The sequence below is a fragment of the Python bivittatus genome, unplaced genomic scaffold, assembly GCF_059951505.1.
Source record: "Python bivittatus isolate LINGU-HERP-01145 unplaced genomic scaffold, Pbiv_v1 ctg000690_np1212, whole genome shotgun sequence".
Classification (NCBI taxonomy): domain Eukaryota; kingdom Metazoa; phylum Chordata; class Lepidosauria; order Squamata; family Pythonidae; genus Python; species Python bivittatus.
In genome coordinates, this window is record NW_028277096.1 from 4,289,167 (window position 1) to 4,309,600 (window position 20,434).

Genomic DNA, 20,434 nt, shown 5'->3' on the forward strand with positions numbered 1-20,434 from the left:
GAAGCGTTCGTGACCCGAGGTACCACTGTATCTCTAGAACTTCTCAGGGGTGGGAAGTAGAGATAGGGTGTCCAACTCTTCACTGATAAGCAGTAAGGAATTAAACACCCTGTGTAATCCTACCATTTTGGCATTCACTTAGTCCCCTCTGCTAACAGTTTTTCCACAGCCAAATCAGCTGTATGGATTTTAAGTCATTTGTTCACACATAGTGTCTTATTCATCCTGACTTATTAATGTATTCCATAAAAACGATGCTAAATATTATATTATCAAATGCAAAATGTTCTTCAGGGGATTGCTTTTCTTTCTAAAAGCTCTTTCTCAAACAGGCTTCTTAAAAGGGAATGTTGTAAGGCTGAAGAAAATGCTAACCAGTGTGTGGAAGTGATGGAAATTTATGAAACAATTCTGAAATCACGAAGCCTTGTTTTAAGAATGAACTCCTCAGATTCTTATCAGTATAAAGGCCACCTCTGTAGTTTTATGTTCTGAGTCAGGTGTGTGTGTTTAAATCATGCTTGTGCTTGTTTTATCGCATAGTGACATGGCCTTTACTTGAGAAAGAATCCATACAAGCGCTCTTTTGTTATTACTACCCCAAGGAATAATGTTTCAATTGTCCTCAACCAGACCATTCCCCTTCAAGAACCTGGTTCTCCACTACAGGTCTGAATGGAAAAGCAGGGGAAATTATATCCATACCTGACCATGGTGAATCTCTGGCAAAAGGTATTTATTGTTACAGTTATTTTTAAGACAGAGGCCTGTGGGGTCGAAATCAGCACCCCAGCCACCCTCAGTTCAGCAATGCCAGCCTTGTAATACCTTGGAGTTAAGAGACACAATGGAAAGTTACAGAGGAAACACAGAAATGAGGACCGTTTTTATCACACAGGGGACTGACAATGGCAAAACACACAAGACAACATTCACCCCAGAGGTGATTTCACCTCCACTGCTTGCTCTTGGCTCATCACCAAATTTAGATTATTTTTCTTTCTTCATTGCCCCAGCCCACCCCCACCCCTTCTTTGACACTTCCCTACATAATCGGTATTCTTACCACCCCTCCAGTATGTGGATTCCATCTTGAGAAGGACCCATATGGGAAAAAACAACAGATCAGCTCACTGTTTGGGGGGTGTCTTCTGATCCATGCCCACCCTCTTCCCTCCCCAGATACGCACACTTCTTCTTCACAGCTTCCTCTTCCCCTTATGTCCCCCTCCCTCCCTGAAACACACGAGATGGCTTCTCCCATCAATTCTTTACATTCACAAACAACGAAAGCAGAGGACAATCCCAGTTCCTCAGTCAACACTTTGCATTAAGGCAGCCTCCACCATGTACTGCCGCCTGCCGCCATCTTTCCTTGGAGCCGTCAGTCCAAATTTTTATCTGCCTGAGTGCCTCTTTACCTTGAGGCCTCTTCCTTTAATTCCTTGTTCTTCCGGACCTCCTCAGCATGCTTATCCTGAAAAAGAAAAAAAGAAAAAAAAAGACACCACAAGATGTGGCTACAGTCACCAATTTAGTGGGATAGGCAAATTCATGTATAGGACTCCCATGGCTTCCATTAATCTCCTTGAGGAGCAGCATATCTCTGAATATAAATAGCCGTGGAAGAAAAATGGGGAAAAGGGCCATTGCTATCATGTTCCTAGAGGCATCTGGTTGGCTACCATGGAAACACAATTACTGGATTCACACAATACGCTCCTGGTGGGCCTTCAGATGCTGCTAGCACTGTGAACTGAAGATAATAATCCTGAAAAAGGAGTGATCCTGTTCTTCTTCACACACACACTGTAGTCTACTATACATGTCTTGATCTAATCTAACCCACACCTTCCATCTCCATTCTTACTACCATTCCCCCTCACCTTCTCCTGCAGACGTTCCAACATAGCAGCTAAATGTGCCTCTCGGTTCTCCTTATTGGACTCCATTTTCTGCATCAGCCTCTCCTTGGCAGTTTTGATGAAATTGTTGTTCTCCTCAATGGCTTTCTGGATGACCTCCCGTTCATGTTCCCGTTTCCCTGCCAGATGCTTCAGGAGTTCTGCTTCCTGGTACTATACCCATAGAATAATATGAGAATGATATACACATATTGGGTCTATTGGATGAAGGACAATGAAGCAGACCCTAGGTTAGATACTGTAGGCTCCAAGTAAAACTCCACTAATAAAATCTGTGCTTTACTGGGCTATTTTGCAGTGACAACAAGATTGGATCTCTTGACTTGATAAAGGGAGAAATCCCAACATCTAAACAGCTGATAATGCAAAGACATTCTGTTAAAAAGTCAAAAATCAGTACTGGGATTCAGTAATCTGCTTGTTGTGTATATCTAAGCTGGCCAATTTCTGCACTCTTGCCTCCTGCCCTGACCCAAAAACAAAGTTGGGGACGTTTATTGCTGAGAGCTTTGCAACAATAGATGAATGTGCTCAAACACAGCTGGAATATGTCATGCCAACTCCAGACAAAAGTATCAATATATGTGTGTGAGGCATGCATTATTCCCTTTAGAAGAAGGTTTCTATTTTACCTGGTTTAAAATTTGATAAAACTTCTGCATAAAACTATTCCAGGGGATAGCTGACATTCCCAAATGTTGCATTGCTATGTCCTTCTTTTCCCTTTCTAAAACCCTAAGTGTTGTCCAACCTGGCCATGCTGACTGGGGATGATGTGAACTGTAGTCCAACAGTAACTAGTTAAATTGATGAATGGCTGAGAAGGTAGATTTCCAACTGTCCTACAGGGATTTTGACATTTGTCAATCTCAGTTTTCCAACCACATTTCTTTCTGTACCCTGTGTTCTTCAAGATACATTTGGGAAGTCTTCTTTCACCTGCTGAGTGCTTAAATATAGCAGGAAAACCTGTTCAGTTTCACATATGCAGGTTTTTTACATCCCTGCCTTCTTCTCTCTGGTTGAATTAACACTGTTGGGACAAAGTCTTTCAATTTAACTTATGCCAGTTTCCCTTGCAGGTCAGGATCTCACTTCCCTCTATGCAACCTAAGAGCTCCTTTATAGAGTACTATTAACCACCAGCTCAGGCAGGCTAGCCTGGCTTTTAATTTGTAAAATGTCAAACAATTGTAATGAGATGGATAAGATATGACCTTTCAAAGATCACGTAGTACAAAAACAAGTAACTTATTGACAGCAGCACAGCATTTTTTAAAATAGTGTCCATGGCCTGGTGAGGTGATAACATTTAAGGGGGGTGGGGGCTGGATTCCTTCCCCTGCTTAAAAAAAAGGGGGCAGAATGCCTGGAGTTTTGTTTTCCACTTCTTTCAGTACAACAAGCCTATGTGAAAGCTGGACCTGAAAGTACCTCATTTCTTTCAGCTCCTACTAGAAATCAGTGGCAAGCCTTGGCACCCAATTTGGGAGTGACAAAATATCTATATGTTTTATCTGTACACTGCTTCCCATTTAAAAAAAAAACAAACTCAAGGTGGTTTACAATACAATTCAAACAGTGAGTTAAAAATTAACAGAAACATACTTTAAAACACTATCATGGATCTCCACAAGGAATGGTCAAAAAAGTTAAGATGGCAGCCATGATGTGCTATCTAAGCCCCAGCTGCAATGCATATAAAACAGGCAGGGCTTTCATTGCACCATCATGGCTGCCATCTTGATTTTTTTAACCACACCTTGTGGACGTTCCTGAACACTATATAAAATATACAAAATAAAATAAACACTAAGAGAATAATGTAGAGGGCAAAAGAGGAGTAAAAAAATTAAAATATCATGAGTAAAAGCCTGGGAGAAGAATAATGCCTTTGCCTGGTGCCAAAAATACAATGAAGATGGCACCAAGGTTACCTCACTGAGCAAGCCATTGCGAAGTTGGTGAGGCGGTTAGGTTTGGGCCTATATTTGATTCTTCTCTGAAGTCCAAGCTTTAGGTTGTCATGAGCCTACAGTTCCTTTACATATTTATATTCTTACCTTACATAGTTGAAACTTTTCCTGTTATTTTCCTATTCGTTACAAATTTTATGCCTCTCATGTAATCTCATAAAATTCTTCAAGTAAACTTCAGGTAAAGATACTTGAAGATATTCTTAGCTTGTGTCTTGCCAAATAAAGCTACTGGCAAAGGAGAGGTTTATTTATTGCTATCTGAGTGTGTTGTCCACATGAATGAATCTGTTAGACGAGCCCACAGAGGGGTTCATCAAAGACACCCAGATATGAACATCATAATCTATTTTAGCAATTTCTCCTTTGTGCAAAGATTGATTGTTCTACTCAGTTTTCAGGAGGTTGACTTGATCACCTCTGGTTTCATGCATGATGACCCAAGCAAAAGGAGATCTAAGGCCTGCCTTTACAGTGGTACATTGCACTTTGCATAATCCTTGTCAAGAGTGGGGTTATCAAGAATGCCTGTCAAGTCCTGTATAATTATTGACAGTAAACTGAGATGTCTCCCCTGACTTAACAAAGCTACCATAACAAAGAGTCTCTCTGGGACAACCACTTGCCAAACTTTAAATGTGTTCACCTGGGTGTGATTGCCAGCTTAAGGAACCCAGGGCTCTAACAAAATGTTTCCCAAAGTATTTCCAAGTGGAAAGGAGGGGACAAAGATCACTTCCTAAGATCAAGGTAACAGCAAAGGGGTTGACTCAGGATCTAAGAGAAAAGCTGAGCCAGGAAAATGGAATTCATTCACCTCTTTCCCCCACAGTTGTAGTCCAGAAGCCATTCATGACTACCTATCAAGGTGAGGCAGGGGCAAGGATAAATGAATGATGCCTCCTAATGGATTATTAATAATTCACAAGCTGGAAAGCATCACCAATTTCCTTCTTCCTGAGATCAGCCCATCCCCTGGAACTGCTTTGTAAGCAATTGGAGAGTTTGCTAACATTTTGCTTGCAATTCCTATCCCTCTCATGGTTCACAGGTAGAGCTAAAAATGGTTCCCTTCCATATGCTCTAGCTTATATTAAGCACGTGCCTAAGACTTCGATATTATGCATATCTACAGGACTGCATTATACTGCATTTTATCAACAAGTGGAATTCATTTCCATTACAATTGACTAGTTGTGCCCATGAATTGCACTCATTTGAATCAGGCATGATTTTCTTCTATTATTTTATTATTTTAGTAAATATTATTTACCAAATGGATTGGATTAGTTAATAAAACAAGGCAAGTGTGTTTTAAGAGCATATTTTCCAATTCAATGGGGAGATGTAGCCAAAAGGTCATCTTTGAGAGCCAGTGTGTTGTAGAGGTTAAGGTGCTGGACTAGGGGCAGAGAAACCTAGAGTCAAGTGCATAGTCAGCCACAGACCTCACTGGATCCCTTTGGGCCAATCATTCTGTCTTAGCCCAGCCTACCACAAGGTCATTTTTCAATGGTTAAGTTAAACAAATGCTTAAATATCTCAACTGTAATAAAATATTTATATGAATAATATTAATTAAAAGTATTTGAAAGACACTGAGCTTGTACAATATACTTAATCTGGTTTGCACAATATATTGAACCATAAACTAACCAAAGAGGCTGGGTTTGCACAACACTTTATGCCAAAAAAAGTCTCCTAACCAAGATTAAACTTAATCAATTTTTGCACATTGTATAAATGGAACTACTAAGTCAACTGACCCAACTAGTACATTGAGTGAACTCAATCAGGCAGTGCAAAATTGTCAGTCTTTCAAATTTTTGGTAATGATTGGTCAGAACACAGGAAATTAGCAATTATATATTTTCTTCTAGAGCAGGCTTCCCCAACTTGGGCACCTTCCAGTTGTTGGATTTAGTTCCATAATTCCCAGCCAGCATGGCCCTGTGGAGAATTTTAGGAGTCGATGCCCATAATTCTGGAGGCATCCAAAAAGGGCAGATTTTTTTCCTAGAGTAATTTGATGGAACCCTAGGAACCATCTTTGTTTTTCTAGAGCAACGGTTCGCACTTTTCCTGACATTGAAAAGAGTGGGCAGATTCCCTATCTGTCTATTCACGTGATCAAATTATCCTCTGTAATGTCTAGCCTATTTACCAAGCTTGGTGCTATTGGAGAAGGCAAAGACTAATGCCCTGGTCAGCAGAATGACCGGAAGAATCTTCAAAACAGGATGGTTAGCTCAATGCATTTTGAATGAGTGAATAATATACTTTACTATCTAAAGAGGTGGCTCTTTATTACCATAAAGTCCATTAAATTTCCTAACCATACTGTAGCTACTGTGCAGATACAAACTATTTCTCACCTTACGTCGCTCCTCAGCAGCTTCTAGCTTCTTCTGGATCTCCTCCAATGAAGGGTCACGCCGTCGAGGCAGGGAGGCATTGAATTCAGGGATTCCATCAAAAGACGGTGGCTTAAGGATAACCTCAAAGGATTGCCCTGAGGTGCGCTTGTTGAGCTCAATGACTTCCATGTCAGATATGACACACCAGGTCAGGTCTACAGTGTCTACTAAAAAAAGAAAGGGAGGGAAAAGCTGAGAAATAAGTATGCCAAGATAAACTAGCAATGGGCAGAATTTCTTTAGGCCACAGAGAAAATCACTAGAAATCCATATCTCACAGAGAAATTTGAAGTTTCTTATCTGAAGTTTCCTCTTAAAATTGAGGTCCTTCAGTACAGACATGATGGGGTTCATTAGCAAAGCAGTAGGCATGGAAGGAAAGGGTTTCCTGAAAGAAGTGTACCAAGTTTAGAAATCATTGTATGAAAAGTCCCTTCCTCAGGTGCCTACTCTTCCCTCATGCTGGCAAATGAAGCTGAGCTGAGAGAAGAAGGAAGCAATAATACCTTTCTTCTCAAAGGCCAAGTTCATACAATATGCTTAATTGGTTCGGCTAGAAACCTAGCAGCTGCACTGGAACAAGACCTGAAACTCAGCTTAGCTTAGCTTGTTTTGATTTTTCTGCAAACCCAACCTGCTTCAATAGTTTATTATTCCATGTACTATGAGAGTCCAGAAAATTGGCTTAATTCACTAAGCCAACTAAGCACATTTTGTGAATCCAATTACAGAATCCTAGAGCGTCAACTATATATCTCATTTTGCATTATCTATCTTTTTGTTGTTCAATCGTTAAGTCGTGTCCGACTCTTCATGACCCCATGAACCATATTGCGCCAGGCCTTCCTGTCCTTCACTGCCTCCCTGAGTTTGGTCAGTTTCATGCTCATTGCTTCAGTGATGCTATCTAACCATCTCATCCTCTGCCGTCCTCTTCTCCTTTTGCCTTCAATCTTTCCCAGCATCAGGGTCTTTTCCAAAGACTCCTCTCTTCGCATTAGGTGACCAAAGTATCTGAGCTTGAGCTTCATTATCAGTCCTTCCAATGAACAATCAGGGTTGATTTCCTTTAAGATTGACTGGTTTGACCTCCTAGCAGTCCAGGGGACTCTTAAGAGTCTTCTCCAGCACCACAGTTCAAAGGCCTCAATTCTTCGGCGCTCAGCCTTCTTTATGGTCCAGCTCTCACAGCCATACATTGCTACTGGAAAAACCATAGCTTTGCCTATGCGGATCTTTGTCGGGAAGGTGACGTCTCTGCTTTTTAATATGCTATCTAGGCTTGCCATAGCTTTCCTCCCAAGGAGCAAGCGTCTTTTAATTTCATGGCTGCAATCTCCGTCTGCGGTGATCTTGGAGCCCAAATAAATGAAGTCTGTTACTGCTTCCATTTCTACTCCTTCTATTTGCCAGGAATTGATGGGTCCAGATGCCATGATCTTAGTTTTTTTAATGTTGAGTTTCAAGCCAGCTTTCGCACTCTCCTCTTTCACCCTCATCAAGAGGCTCTTTAGTTCTTCTTCACTTTCTGCCATTAGGGTGGTATCGTCTGCATATCTTAGGTTATTGATGATTCTCTCTGCAATCTTAATTTCGGCTTGTGATTCTTTCAGCCTGGCATTTCTCATGATGTACTCTGCATATAGGTTAAATAAGCAGGGTGACAGTATACAGCCTTGTCGTACTCCTTTCCCTATTTTGAACCAATCGGTTGTTCCGTGACTGGTTCTAACTGTTGCTTCTTGGCCCGCATACAGATTTCTCAGGAGACAGGTAAGATGGTCTGGTACCCCCATCTCTATAAGAATTTGCCACAGTTTGTTGTGATCCACACAATCGAAGGCTTTTGCATAGTCAATGAAGCAGAAGTAGATGTTTTTCTGGAACTCTTGTGCTTTCTCCATGATCCAGCGAATGTTGGCAATTTGATCTCTAGTTCCTCTGCCTCTTCGAAACCCAGCTTGTACATCCGGTAGTTCTCGGTTCATGTACTGCTGAAGCCTAGCTTGTAGGATTTTGAGCATAACCTTGCTAGCATGTGAAATGAGTGCAATTGTGCGATAGTTTGAGCATTCTTTGGCATTGCCCTTCTTTGGAATTGGAACGTAAACTGACCTTTTCCAATCCCGTGGCCACTGTTGCGTTTTCCAAACTTGCTGGCATATTGAGTGCAGCACTTTAACACCATCATCTTTTAGTATTTTAAATAACTCAGCTGGAATACTGTCATCTCCACTAGCTTTGTTGTTAGCAATGCTTCCTAAGGCCCACTTGACTTCACTCTCTAGGATGTCTGGCTCAAGGTCAGTGACCACACCAGCATGGACATCAGGGACATTAAGATCTTTCTTGTATAGTTCTTCTGTGTATTCTTGCCACCTCTTCTTAATCTCTTCTGCTTCTGTTAGGTCCCTGCCTTTTTTGTCCTTTATCATGCCCATCTTTGCACTAAACGTTCCTTTGATATCTCCAATTTTCTTGAAGAGATCTCTAGTCTTCCCCATTCTATTGTTTTCCTCAATTTCTTTGCATTGTTCATTTAAGAAGGCCTTCTTATCTCTCCTTGCTATTCTCTGGAAATCTGCATTCAGTTGCTTATATCTTTCCCTTTCACCCTTGCTTTTCACATTCCTTCTTTCCACAGCTATTTGTAATGCCTCATCAGACAGCCATTTTGCTTTCTTGCATTTCTTTTTTCTTGGGATGTTTTTAGTTGCTGCCTCCTGTACAATGTTACAGACCTCCGTCCATAGTTCTTCAGGCACTTTGTCTACCAAATCTAATCCTCTAAATCTATTCATCACCTTCACTGTGTACTCACAAGGAATATGATCTAAGTCATACCTGAGTGGTCTAGTGGTTTTCCCTACATTCTTCAATTTAAGCCTAAATTTTGCAGTAAGAAGCTCATGATCTGAGCCACAGTCAGCTCCTGCTCTTGTTTTTGCTGTCTGTATAGAGCTTCTCCATCTTTGGCTGCAAAGTATGTAATCAATCTGGTTTCTGTATTGACCATCTGGTGATGTCCATGTGTAGAGTCGTCTCTTGTGTTGTTGGAAAAAAGTGTTTGCTATGACTAGCTTGTTCTCTTGACAGAACTCTATTAGCCTTTGCCCTGCTTCATTTTGTACTCCAAGGCCAAACTTGCCTGTTATTCCGATTACTCCTTGACTTCCTACTTTAGCATTCCAATCCCCTATGATGAAAAGGACATCTTTTTTTGGTGCTAGTTCTAGAAGGTGTTGTAGGTCTTCATAGAAGCGGTCAACTTCAGCTTCTTCAGCATCAGTGGTTGGGGCATAGACTTGGATTACTGTGATGTTGAATGGTTTGCCTTGGATACGCACTGAGATCATTCTGTCGTTTTTGAGGTTGTACCCCATTACTGCCTTTGCCACTCTCTTATTGACTATGAGTGCAACTCCATTTCTTCTAAGGGTTTCTTGGCCACAGTAGTAGATATAATGGTCACCCGAATTAAATTCACCCATTCCCATCCATTTCAGTTCGCTGATTCCCAAGATGTCGACGTTCAATCTTGTCATCTCATGTTTGACCACATCCAGCTTGCCTTGGTTCATGGATCTTACATTCCAGGTACCTATACAATATTGTTCTTTACAGCATCGGACCTTCTTTTCGCTTCCAGATACATCCACAGCTGAACGTCCTTTCGGCTTTGGCCCAGCCGCTTCACTCTTTCTGGAGCTACTTGGAATTGCCCTCCGCTCTTCCCCAGTAGCATATTGGACACCTTCCGACCTGAGGGGCTCATCTTCCGGCATCATATCTTTTAGCCTTTTAACATTGTCCATGGGGTTTTCTTGGCAAGGATACTGGAGTGGGTTGCCATTTCCTTCTCCAGTGGACCACATTTTAATAAGATAAAATAATTAATAGAACACAATCTAATATAAATTGTCATCCATAATACATTGAGGCCAACACAGAGCCATGGGAAGAGTGGCATTCTCCCTCAGTTATAACTGTAGCTTTCTTAGCAACAATATGAGTCTCCACTTACCTTCATATTTATAAGATGGTTTATTTAAAGGGTCTGAAAGGAAGCAGGAACAGAAGAGGGACACCAGGGGGAGCTCTTTCATTTTTTCTTTGTAGGCTGTGGGAAACAATAACATTTCCAAAGAAAATTAAAACTCCATTACAAAAAAGGAGGCTTTACTAGCAATTTCAGTGGCATTCGTTCCTGGTTTTGCTTTCTTTGCTTCCCTCCTCATCTCATGGCAGAGAACAAATATGGAAAGGAGAGTGTCTCTCAAGGGGGGCGGAGGGGAGGAAGAGCTGCTATTGGCTCTATTTTCATATGCTGAGTTCTGATAATGCTTTTATACAAAGTCATAACGCAGTTGCATTTGAAATGCTGTGTGTCCGCATCTGGTCATCACATCTCAAAAGGAACTTCTGGAGCTGGGGAAAGATACAGGAAACAAGCAACCCATACGGAGAATAGAAAAATAATGAATGAATTAGGTGCTCAATAGTCTTTAGAAGTTCTCCTGCAAATTTGCAAGCAGAGAAATTGGGTAGATGATCTGAATTCCTCTAGCCATTGGAGAAAAAAAATCCCCAAGGGTTTCTCCAGGACTGAGCTATGCCAGTATCATTGCTGCTAAAACATCCCATGAGAAAAATTTACTCTTGATATCTTCCTTGGGGATTTAACTATAGCATGGGAAGCCAAGGAGGCAGCAGATCTCTGGTGAGAGAACGAAAGAGTGAAAAACAGGACGCTCACACATACTGTACCCATTGGCCACTTTACAATTAAACTAGTGGAGTCAACTTTGCAACTTTTAAGATGTATGGACCAACTCCCAGAATTCTGGGAGTTGAAGTCCATACATCTTAAAGTTGCCAAGTTTCAGAAATACTGGTTTACTGGCTCCTTGTGTGAGCATATTGTGGAAACAGAGCCAATCTCTCTCATTTGAGCTTTTCTTACATTTCCCGGCTGCCAGATTAACGTGTTATCCAGACAGCAGAAAACTACGTCCATGTAAAATTGGCTGTCCCCACTGCTAATCCCTATCCTGTTTGGCTTTGTGACCTCTCCCTTTCCAAATGTCACCACCCAGTGGGAAACTATCCTCCAATCCCAACAGCCATGCAGGGAGAGGACGGCCATGAGGTCGGACAGGTGGCAACTTTCCCTGCTATATGGTGCATAGTTTAGCCTGGGAAAGCCAAAGGGTTTGGATCGCCTTGCCGACTCTGTCAGCCTGAAAGTCCAGAGATGGGGCGGGTGGGGGGGTGCCAAAACTAGCCTGAATTGGTCAATAGCCACTAAGCTAACGCTATTTTCCTGTGTCATGAAGAGCATGAGCAGTGAAGTTGTTGTCAGCATAAAGGAGATCACTACTGTAGCACCAGCACAGCTGAGGGTGACATATGGTAACATTATGGGGATATAGCAGAGTAAAGATGGATGGATGGGGTAGCACTGCCCCAGACAGACCCAGTGCGTAATTTGGGGGTCCTCCTGGACTCACGGCTCCTGCTCAAAGAGCAGGTGGCAGCCGCGGCCAGGAGGGCTTTTGCACAGCTCCAGGTTGTGCACCAGTTACGCCCTTTCCTGGATCGGGATGCCCTTTGAACGGTCACTCATGCCCTTGTTATCTCCCAGATAGACTACTGCAATGCACTCTACATGGGGCTACCCTTGAAGAGTATCCAGAAGCTTCAGCTGGTCCAGAATGCAGCCATGTGAGCTATTTTTGGGGTCCGAAGGACTCATATAACACCATTTCTCCGTGAGCTGCATTGGGTACCGGATTGCTTCCGAGTCCAATTCAAGGTGTTGGTTATTACCTTTAAAGCCCTACATGGCATGGGGCCAGGCTACCTGAGGGACCGCCTCGCCCCCACGATTTCAACCCGTCCCACCCAATCTCACAGAGAGGGCATGCTCCGGACCCCCTTCGCAAAAGAACTCCGACTAGCGGGGTCCAGAAGGCGGGCCTTCTCTGCTGTAGCCCCCGCCCTTTGGAACATCTTGCCCCTGGAGGTGAGACAGGCCCCCTCACTCCCAGTCTTTCGGAGGGACTTGAAGACCTGGCTCTGCCATCTGGCCTGGGGCGGGGAGGGGAGGGAGGTCATCAGATATGGGGTTGGCTAGCCCCCTAGAGGTCTGGTGTTGCTTCCATCGGCCTCCTGGATTTTTCTTCTTCTTTTTACTCTGTGTAAATGTGTGTTTTTTTATAAATTTTAACTCTGTATTTATTGTTTTAATCTGTTGTAAGCCGCCCAGAGTCCCCCATTGGGGGGAGATGGGCGGGGATAAGTTTGATAAATAAATAAATAAAGAGCAGTTATCAGGGGATGTTTATACCACAGTTAAATACCCGTGGAGGAAAACCCTTAAAATGGGAGCATTCCCATACCTGCCAGTGTCATGGTGTCTGCTGTTCTTAGTATCCTGCTGCTTTGGTGGCTGTCGGGGGGGGGGGGGGAATCGTAGCCAGCGGAGAAGGGCCTGCCTGCAACCTGAGGAGACAAGCAAAAGATAAAGCAGCGCATGGTGAATCTGAATTTGCTTTTGTCCTTTTGAGGCAATGGAGAACAGGGGTTGCAAGAGGATGTAATAGTTCACATGCTCAAAAATGAAAAGTTCTGCACAATGATCTTGTGCAGGCAGGTCATTTCACCTACTACACAAAAAATAATTACAGTTCTGCCCTGAGAAATACCTTGAGTTCTGCAAACTACACAAATGATGCAAATGAATCCGACTGGAATATATTGTCATGTGTATGTTCACCTGGCTGTGTGCAGAGAAGCAAAGGGCTCTGTCAGGCAGTGAAATGCCCATCCTCCTGGCTCTTTCCTTTACATCGAGCACCCTGGCATGGCTTCCCAGCAGCTTCGCAGTCCTTCCAGCAGGCATCAGACTCAATCCAGTTTTGTATTACCTCTCCACTCAATTTTCCTATGTTCCCTTTAAGCCTAGATGCCTTCTTTCAACCTTGAACCACAAAGGACCCTAATCTAGTATAATACATTGTGCAATGACCATATTATTCTATTTACAACTACAGCTGGAGTAAATTCCAGTATTGGTCTGCTGGGATAGGAATAGTTTAACTCAGTGTTTCTCAACCTTGGCAACTTGAAGATACGTGGACCTCAACCCCCAGAATTCCCCAGCCAGCATTTGAAGCTGTTGAAGTTCACACATCTTCAAGTTGCTAAGGTTGAGAAACATTGGTTTCACTAACTGATAGCTTCTAGGTTGAGGGATGGCCACAAAGATGCGGCACCCAGAAATGCTGGCTTTTTGATGTGGAAGTCCTGAACTTCCACAGCTCTTAGATGCAGACCAGGTGCAGTTCGCAATTCTGTGACTTGTTTCCCCAGTTACTTGATGCATTTGAAGATAAACAAGTCAAGCAAAGAAAGGGCTCTTTAATCTGTTCATTTCTGCCTATTTGTCCCCTAAAGATCACCTTCCTGCTTTTTTTGCTGCTCCATAGAGAAAGACAGCGGATTTGGGCAAGATAGCATTAAATGCCCTTGGCATATGTTTAGACATACTTCACATAGCCTCAGCCATCAGAAGTGTAGTGTTGTCTTTTACCATGCCATCGTTCCATCATCAGCATCACTTTGCTTGCCCAGCGCCTGGAGCCTAGGTGGGTCTGGATGGAGAAAAACAGGCCATGACTCAACCGTAGCAAAACAGAGTGGCTTTGGCTTTTGTGGCCCCTTGAATCTGGAGATTCATCTTTAGCTCTTCACGGGGTAGCACTTCCCCTGGATCGAGTTGATGTGCAACATGGGAGTCCTCCTGGACTCACGGTTCCTACTCAAAGAGCAGGTGGCACCTGTGGCTGGAGGAGCTTTTACACAAATCCATGTTGTGTGCCAACTGCACCCATTCCAGGACTGGGAGGCCCTGCTCGGGGTCGCTCATGCCTTGATCACTTCCTGATTGGACTGCTGCAATATGGTCTACATGGGTCTGTCCTTGAAAAACACTCAGAAGCTTCCGTTGGTTCAGCATGCAGTGGCATGCGCTGTTCTGGGTGCACCAAAGTTCGCCTGTGCTACTCCACTATTGTGCAAGCTGCACTGGCTCTCACTATGCTTCTGGGAGTAATTCAAGGTTCTAGTTGCCGCCTTGACGGGCCTACATGGTACAGAGCTAGGTTACTTGCAGGATCATCTCTCTCTGAGGGTTTCTGCCCATTCCACCAGATGCAAGAGAATGGTGGTGTTCCAGGCCCCCTCTGTTCAATAATATCATCTGGTGGGACCTAGGAGATGTGCCTTCACTGTTGTGGCACCTGGCTTATAGAGCAGTTCTATAAGCTCTGAAATCCAGAGAACTCCAACTCTGCTGGCCTTCTGGAAGGCTATGATGACTGACTCTTCCCCCAGGCACTAGGATGGGATATTAATTGAGCCAATATACTGTAGATAGTTGTGTTGTTGTCTGTTATGGTGTCCTGGCTATTGTATTACAGTTATTTTAACTTTGTTTTTATTTTGTGATTAGAGGCTTTATTATATAGTTTTTTGGACTGCTGTTAGCTTCCCAGGGTTATATATGTACAATGGGCAGCCATATAAATTCTATAAATAAATAAAGCCCATGTGAACCATTCTGTAGCCAAGCCAGGTATGTAGAATTCATTCAATTACAGAGATTGTTTTAAAGGAGTAGAAGAAGCGCCCTGGGCAATGCTGACTCAGAGCCACCTGAGAGTTTGAATCAGTCTTGGAACACATCGGCACCATGTCTGGGGTGACTCCAGTATGTGAACACAGCACTCACAGCCAGGGAGGGAGAATGCAGCTCAAACAATGGGACCTTTTCAACAGAAGAAATAGGAGATGGAGCTGCTCCACCCAGAAGCAATTTAGGCCCCTGCCCTTTAAGTAATCTGTGGAGATCTTGAATAAAGGCTGGCAAACAGAGAAGGCTGTGTGCAAGTGTGATGCTGAACCATAATGCAGCCTAGCATATTGTGCAAATCCATCTGATTGTAATTTATTCCTCAAACCATGGTTACATGAATCAGATCATAATGTAATAGGGAGGAGGAATAGCAAGGAAATTGGAAAATGATTTTTTTTTTAATAGTCAAGCCAGTTTAAGGTATTGGAGTAGTCAAATTTCTAGCTGAAAGAATCGTTCAGTTCTGCATAAACATGACACACAGGAGCTGTTCTAGATCCAGTGAAAGGTCCATCTCCTCTAATCTAGTCTAACGCCTTGCTTCCAACAATGACCAGCTCGATGTATATGCATGGATACTTCCCAATGCTGCAGCAAGAGACTCTGGAGAAGAGCAGTGCTCTATACATTCATTCCCTGCCCATTTGACCCAGTTTCTGTGAAACCATAAGGACCATCCCACTGACAAATTACATAAGACCCAATAGGTTGCAGCAGTGAAGAAGAAACTTCCCAGCTTACAGTGACTGTGGGTTGGAAAAAGAACTCTTAATCAATTTCTATAAGTGACACATAGATTGGACTTTGTACTATAAGGCCAATAAAAACCTATCATCACTTATTACTAGATGGTTTCTTCCCAGCCATCTTTTAAGCTCCATCAACAGATAGATAACTGACCCCTCTCAGCCTAAAAAAAACTTTATTAATCCCATTTGTGAATGGTGCCTGGAATTCTCAGCCAGGTCTCCTTGTATACAGTATATTTGCACCATGCAAGCACAAAAGAATTATGGAGTAAAGGTCCAAAGGAGGCAGTTAGATTTGATCTCAGCAATTCAGAAACTCAAATTTGCTGAGCTGCAGGGGGAGGGGGGCATTTCCAGGGTTGCTTGCTTGCCCAAAAAACCATTGTGTAAGTCAGTTATTGACCTAAGTATGGGAACAATGCTGCATTTCTTTCCCAAAACTGATGAGGATTGTTCTTGGGAGAGGAAGCACATGTTCAAAATCACTCCCCCTCCCCCATGATAACTTTACATGTCCCAGGAATGAGCCATGACCCTGAAAGTGACAATGGTGCCTCATAGGATTGATGCTAGTTTTAAAATAAATTTAATTTTGTTATTAGTTGCTTGAATTACAATAGCTGAAGTCCTTAACAAATAGAACACCCAGAAGTCCTCTTGCTAAACCTTAAGTCAAGAGTTTGACTGGGGTTTCCTACCATGGAAAAAGGTGGAGTTTTGCATACAGTCTCAGAAGAATTCCTGCTGTTCCACTTGGAAGACATGTTCTTCAGACAAAACTTCATTCCTCTCATCCTCACAGCATAGCAAGTCTCCCTGTCTCTCTCCCTCCCTCCTTCCCTCTTCCTATCTAGGATTCTCCAGAAGCTCTTCTCCCTTCATGTAAAGGCAGACTCAATTTCTAAAAGTGGGGTTTTCCCAGCAGCCCCCTTCCTTTTCATCCAAGGCATATTAGTGGACATTATTCAACCCCCAGGATCAACGGCTCTTCTTTCCTTTGTTAGGAGATCATGTGCTCAACGCCTTCACCGGTAGCTCTGGGGACTGACTGAGATCTGCCCTCAGCCGCTCTTCACCACTACCCCTTTCTTGCTGAGACACCCCCCCCCCGCCCCCCTTCCTTTGGTTCCCGGGAAAGCTCTTGGATCAAGAAGCCAGCTTGGATGATGTGGGGCTGTCTGGGAGATGGACCGTGGAGTGAGCCCTAGGCTTGCAAAGAGAAGCGCCGCTGTCTTGCCAGTGGCTTCACCAGGGATGCTCTGGTGCTTCGTTGGGAGGGAGGCGGAAGCCACAGCCCTGTATAATGTGGGATGAGCTCACAGCAGCTGAAAGCAGGCAGGGAGGAGCAGAAAGAGGAGGGCATGATGAGGACCCGACACTGCAGCCTTGTACAAAAAGGACAAGCTGGAGGACCTACAGACATTTTGCATCTGTACAAAATGGGCTTATTTCTTTAATTACTTGTCTCCCTTCACTCTCCTGAAACTAAGTGCTCATGCATTTCCAAACACAACAGGCATAACCCAAAAAGATCCTGCTACTTATGCTATGCCATTTTTAATGCCAACTGAAACCCTTTTACTTCATCTCTTTGGTTGATCCTTTTAATTTCTTTCTCTTTTAATCCAAACAACCTGCATTTGTACTTTTTAGATCTTTATGCTGCTGTTCCTTTTACTCTGATTTTGCTCTGTACCTTTTCTTTTCAGATTATCTTTTACTACATTCTTTTATTTGATGGTTCTATGAACCTGCCCAAGAGCTGCAGTGGCAATAAAGAAATGAATCCATTTCCACCCAAAAATATTAAAACAATTCAAAAATTCAAAGAGAGAATAGCTGTTGCTTCCCCTTCAGTAACTATCTCATCCCACACTCTTACATTTGAGATAAATGCAGTGGAAGTGGGAGAGGCCTCCCAGCCTTCATCTCCAGATGAGGGAGGGAAAGAGAGAGGGGAAAAAATGCTGATTCCTATTTTTCAAAAAATATACCACAGGTTCATCACACATGTATGAGTGTGTGTGATTCCTTTCCCTCCTTTAAGCATTTCCATTTCTATTTTTACCAGTAACTTGGCATCGCCCCCTTTTCCAAGCAATACTCTACCCACCATTGACAAATAATTGCAGTTTTTGTTCAGCGTTTGAAGGATTGACTAGGAGGGAGGAAAGAGGGAGGGCTGGCCTTCCTTTTGAGACCACCAATAAAATCAAAAGTAGGGAAGCAGCAAGGGAAGGAAGATGGCTCTCCTGCCATGAGATTACCTGTAGCATAGACATTATCTGCAAATATAAAGGGAAAGGGGAGGAGAGAGCAAATGGTTGATGCTGCTACTGCTGCTGAACGTGCTATGCTTACTTACCTGATGCCACAGAAATCTGCTTTTGTTGCTTTTACCCACATGGGAGGAATTTCAACGCGGGCAGGAAAGATACACTCACCTGTACACCTGCATTTGATAACATGTGACTTGTTGGGAAACCTACAACCAATCAAAGCATCCCATGTGTGCAAATGTCATTGCCAATCATTCATTCCTGCCCTAGAGCTATTTGGAAAGCACTCTGCACGTGCTCCCAGGACCTTTATCACTGTTATGCTTCATACTTGCCAAAGTTGTCTGATGATGGTTAAAACGGAGTCTTCAGGAAGAAAACCCTTCTGATTGTTGACTGGTAATAAGCCCTTCATCTTTCACCCTGAACCAAGCGCTTTGGGGATAAGAAAAGCATAATGTGGAGGTGGGCTGATTTGGGTCAGTGGAAGCTGTGGCGAAAAGGGAATCATAGCATGAATTGGGAAAGGTCTACCGAGAAATGGAATCAAAAGGATTTGGAATAGTCTGTTGCTGTCTAGAGGCAGTCGGAAGTACTTTTTCGGGCGGGGGGGGGGGGGACAATAGGCAGAGAAAAAACTAAATCTGGAGAACAATTGCTATAGAAGGATTCAGTCAATAAACATTAACAACGTTTAGCCTGAGGAAACTAGGACTTAGTGCTATGTGGGAATGTAGTCATCATACATGTCACAGAAAGAGCATTTCTAAATTAACAGAGCTAACTTTGTACCCATTGTAGAGGACTGTGAATAGTCCCCAATACTCCCCTTGGGGGGAAAAAAGTCTGCATCCAAGCAAGCGAGATTCTCTACCAAGACAACCAAATTTGACCACTTCTATTTTAAAACATCTAATTTTTTGACAGACATGAAAAAGCTTAAATGCTTTTTCAAGAGGTGGGGTAAGAGCTAATCTTGGTTTTTCTGGGTAGGAATGGGCTTAGAAAACTGCTAAAGCAGCCCTCCCCTTAACCACAGGAAATGTTATGCAGCCGTTCCTCTGGCTTCAAAGAGTTCAGCAATAGCTAACTCAGATTGAAGGCAAGAAACTTTCTATCAATAAAGAAATAAAAGAGAGGGAAAACTAGGATGTTTCAGGAACTTGAATTCTACATCCCATCGTCTTGGCTGTGCTTTCCTGCCCTCTGATAGCATTGTACCACAAAAGCAACCTTGCCCATTGTTAGTTTGTCTGGATCATGGTGAGTTCATTGCAAATTTGCGAGAGAAGGAATAGCTGTGAAGAGAAAGAAAGAAATGTTCTGTAACTACCCGCCCCCGCCCCCAACAAAAAAGTGCCTCCATTCAGTGCAAAAATGGCCGGATTTAAAAGATCTTCAAAGCTACACTGTTTGTCTCTCTGAGAATACCCTTGTTTGCCTGTTGCAGAAAAACTGAGAGTCTTATGGCATTTAAGATTAACACATCTATTACAATATATGCTCGCACAGACTTGGGGGCATTGTCTCTAAATGAACTCCACTTCATGAAAGCTTCTGCCATATAAATGTTTGTCTTCAAGGTGTCACCAGATTTAATTGTTGCTGTCTGGAAGCTGTTTTCCACAATGTTGCTGTTCCCAAATTACTGATCTCTCTCAGCCCAGCATCCCAAGGGCTCCAGATTTTATATTGCATCACAGGACACTAATCAGGTTATGTGAAGTGTATTATACATATTACAACAACTAATAAGAAGCAGTTATGTCTTACTATGTGAATTGTTAAAAATAGAATCATGTACAACAAGAAAGTGTTGTGGAGGAGGGGGGGACAAGGGACTTTGAGGGCTGGGGAGAAAAAAGAAATCTGTTTTGATTGCATATACTGTGTCGGCACAGGGTGAAGAAAGAAAAAGAAAAGAAGAAAGTATTAAACATTCAGAAATGGAGGGAGAATAATGTCACTGATAAAAGGATAGCAAGATGCAGAGACAGAATGTGTATATGAAAGTACTAAAACAGACATTACTATGTAAGATATGCAAAGAGGAAAAAGAAGATCAGAATATGGATGCAAAGATAGAAGAGACTGGAGTCTTGAGCACTGGCCTCCAAAAGTCAAGACTGGGGTCGGATCCTGCCCATCACAGCCTTACCTGTATCTAGCCCCCCTATTATATTCCTCATTTTGAAAATCCAACTCTCAAGAGACCATTTCTATACTTGGTAGAACATTTATTGTTTTCTTCAAGTTTCCCTCCATCTGCCCAGCCCCAGTTCCTAATGGGAACCTTTCTTAATCCTGCTGCACTTACCTCTTTTTAAGTCCGATGCTTGGTTCAGCCGCTCCCAGCTTCTCGTTTGCTTCCGTTCAGGGAGTGATGCTAA

At 42.9% G+C, this 20,434-nt stretch overlaps 1 protein-coding gene across 2 annotated transcripts in view; it reads right to left on the bottom strand.

Moving 5' to 3' along the window:
• Nucleotides 1-721: 721 nt before the first annotated feature.
• The window catches only part of STMN4 (stathmin 4), a 43,965-nt gene continuing 24,252 nt past the window's right edge, over nt 722-20,434 (bottom strand). For both annotated transcript variants that reach the window (XM_088152509.1, XM_088152507.1), the window contains 5 exons: nt 12,720-12,822; nt 10,343-10,438; nt 6,277-6,485; nt 1,887-2,078; nt 722-1,477 (listed from right to left, as the gene is read on the bottom strand). In XM_088152509.1, the coding sequence (XP_088008635.1) occupies nt 1,418-1,477; nt 1,887-2,078; nt 6,277-6,485; nt 10,343-10,438; nt 12,720-12,732 (570 nt within the window). In that variant the 5' untranslated portion in view covers nt 12,733-12,822 and the 3' untranslated portion in view covers nt 722-1,417. The remainder of the gene's footprint in view (nt 1,478-1,886; nt 2,079-6,276; nt 6,486-10,342; nt 10,439-12,719; nt 12,823-20,434) is intronic.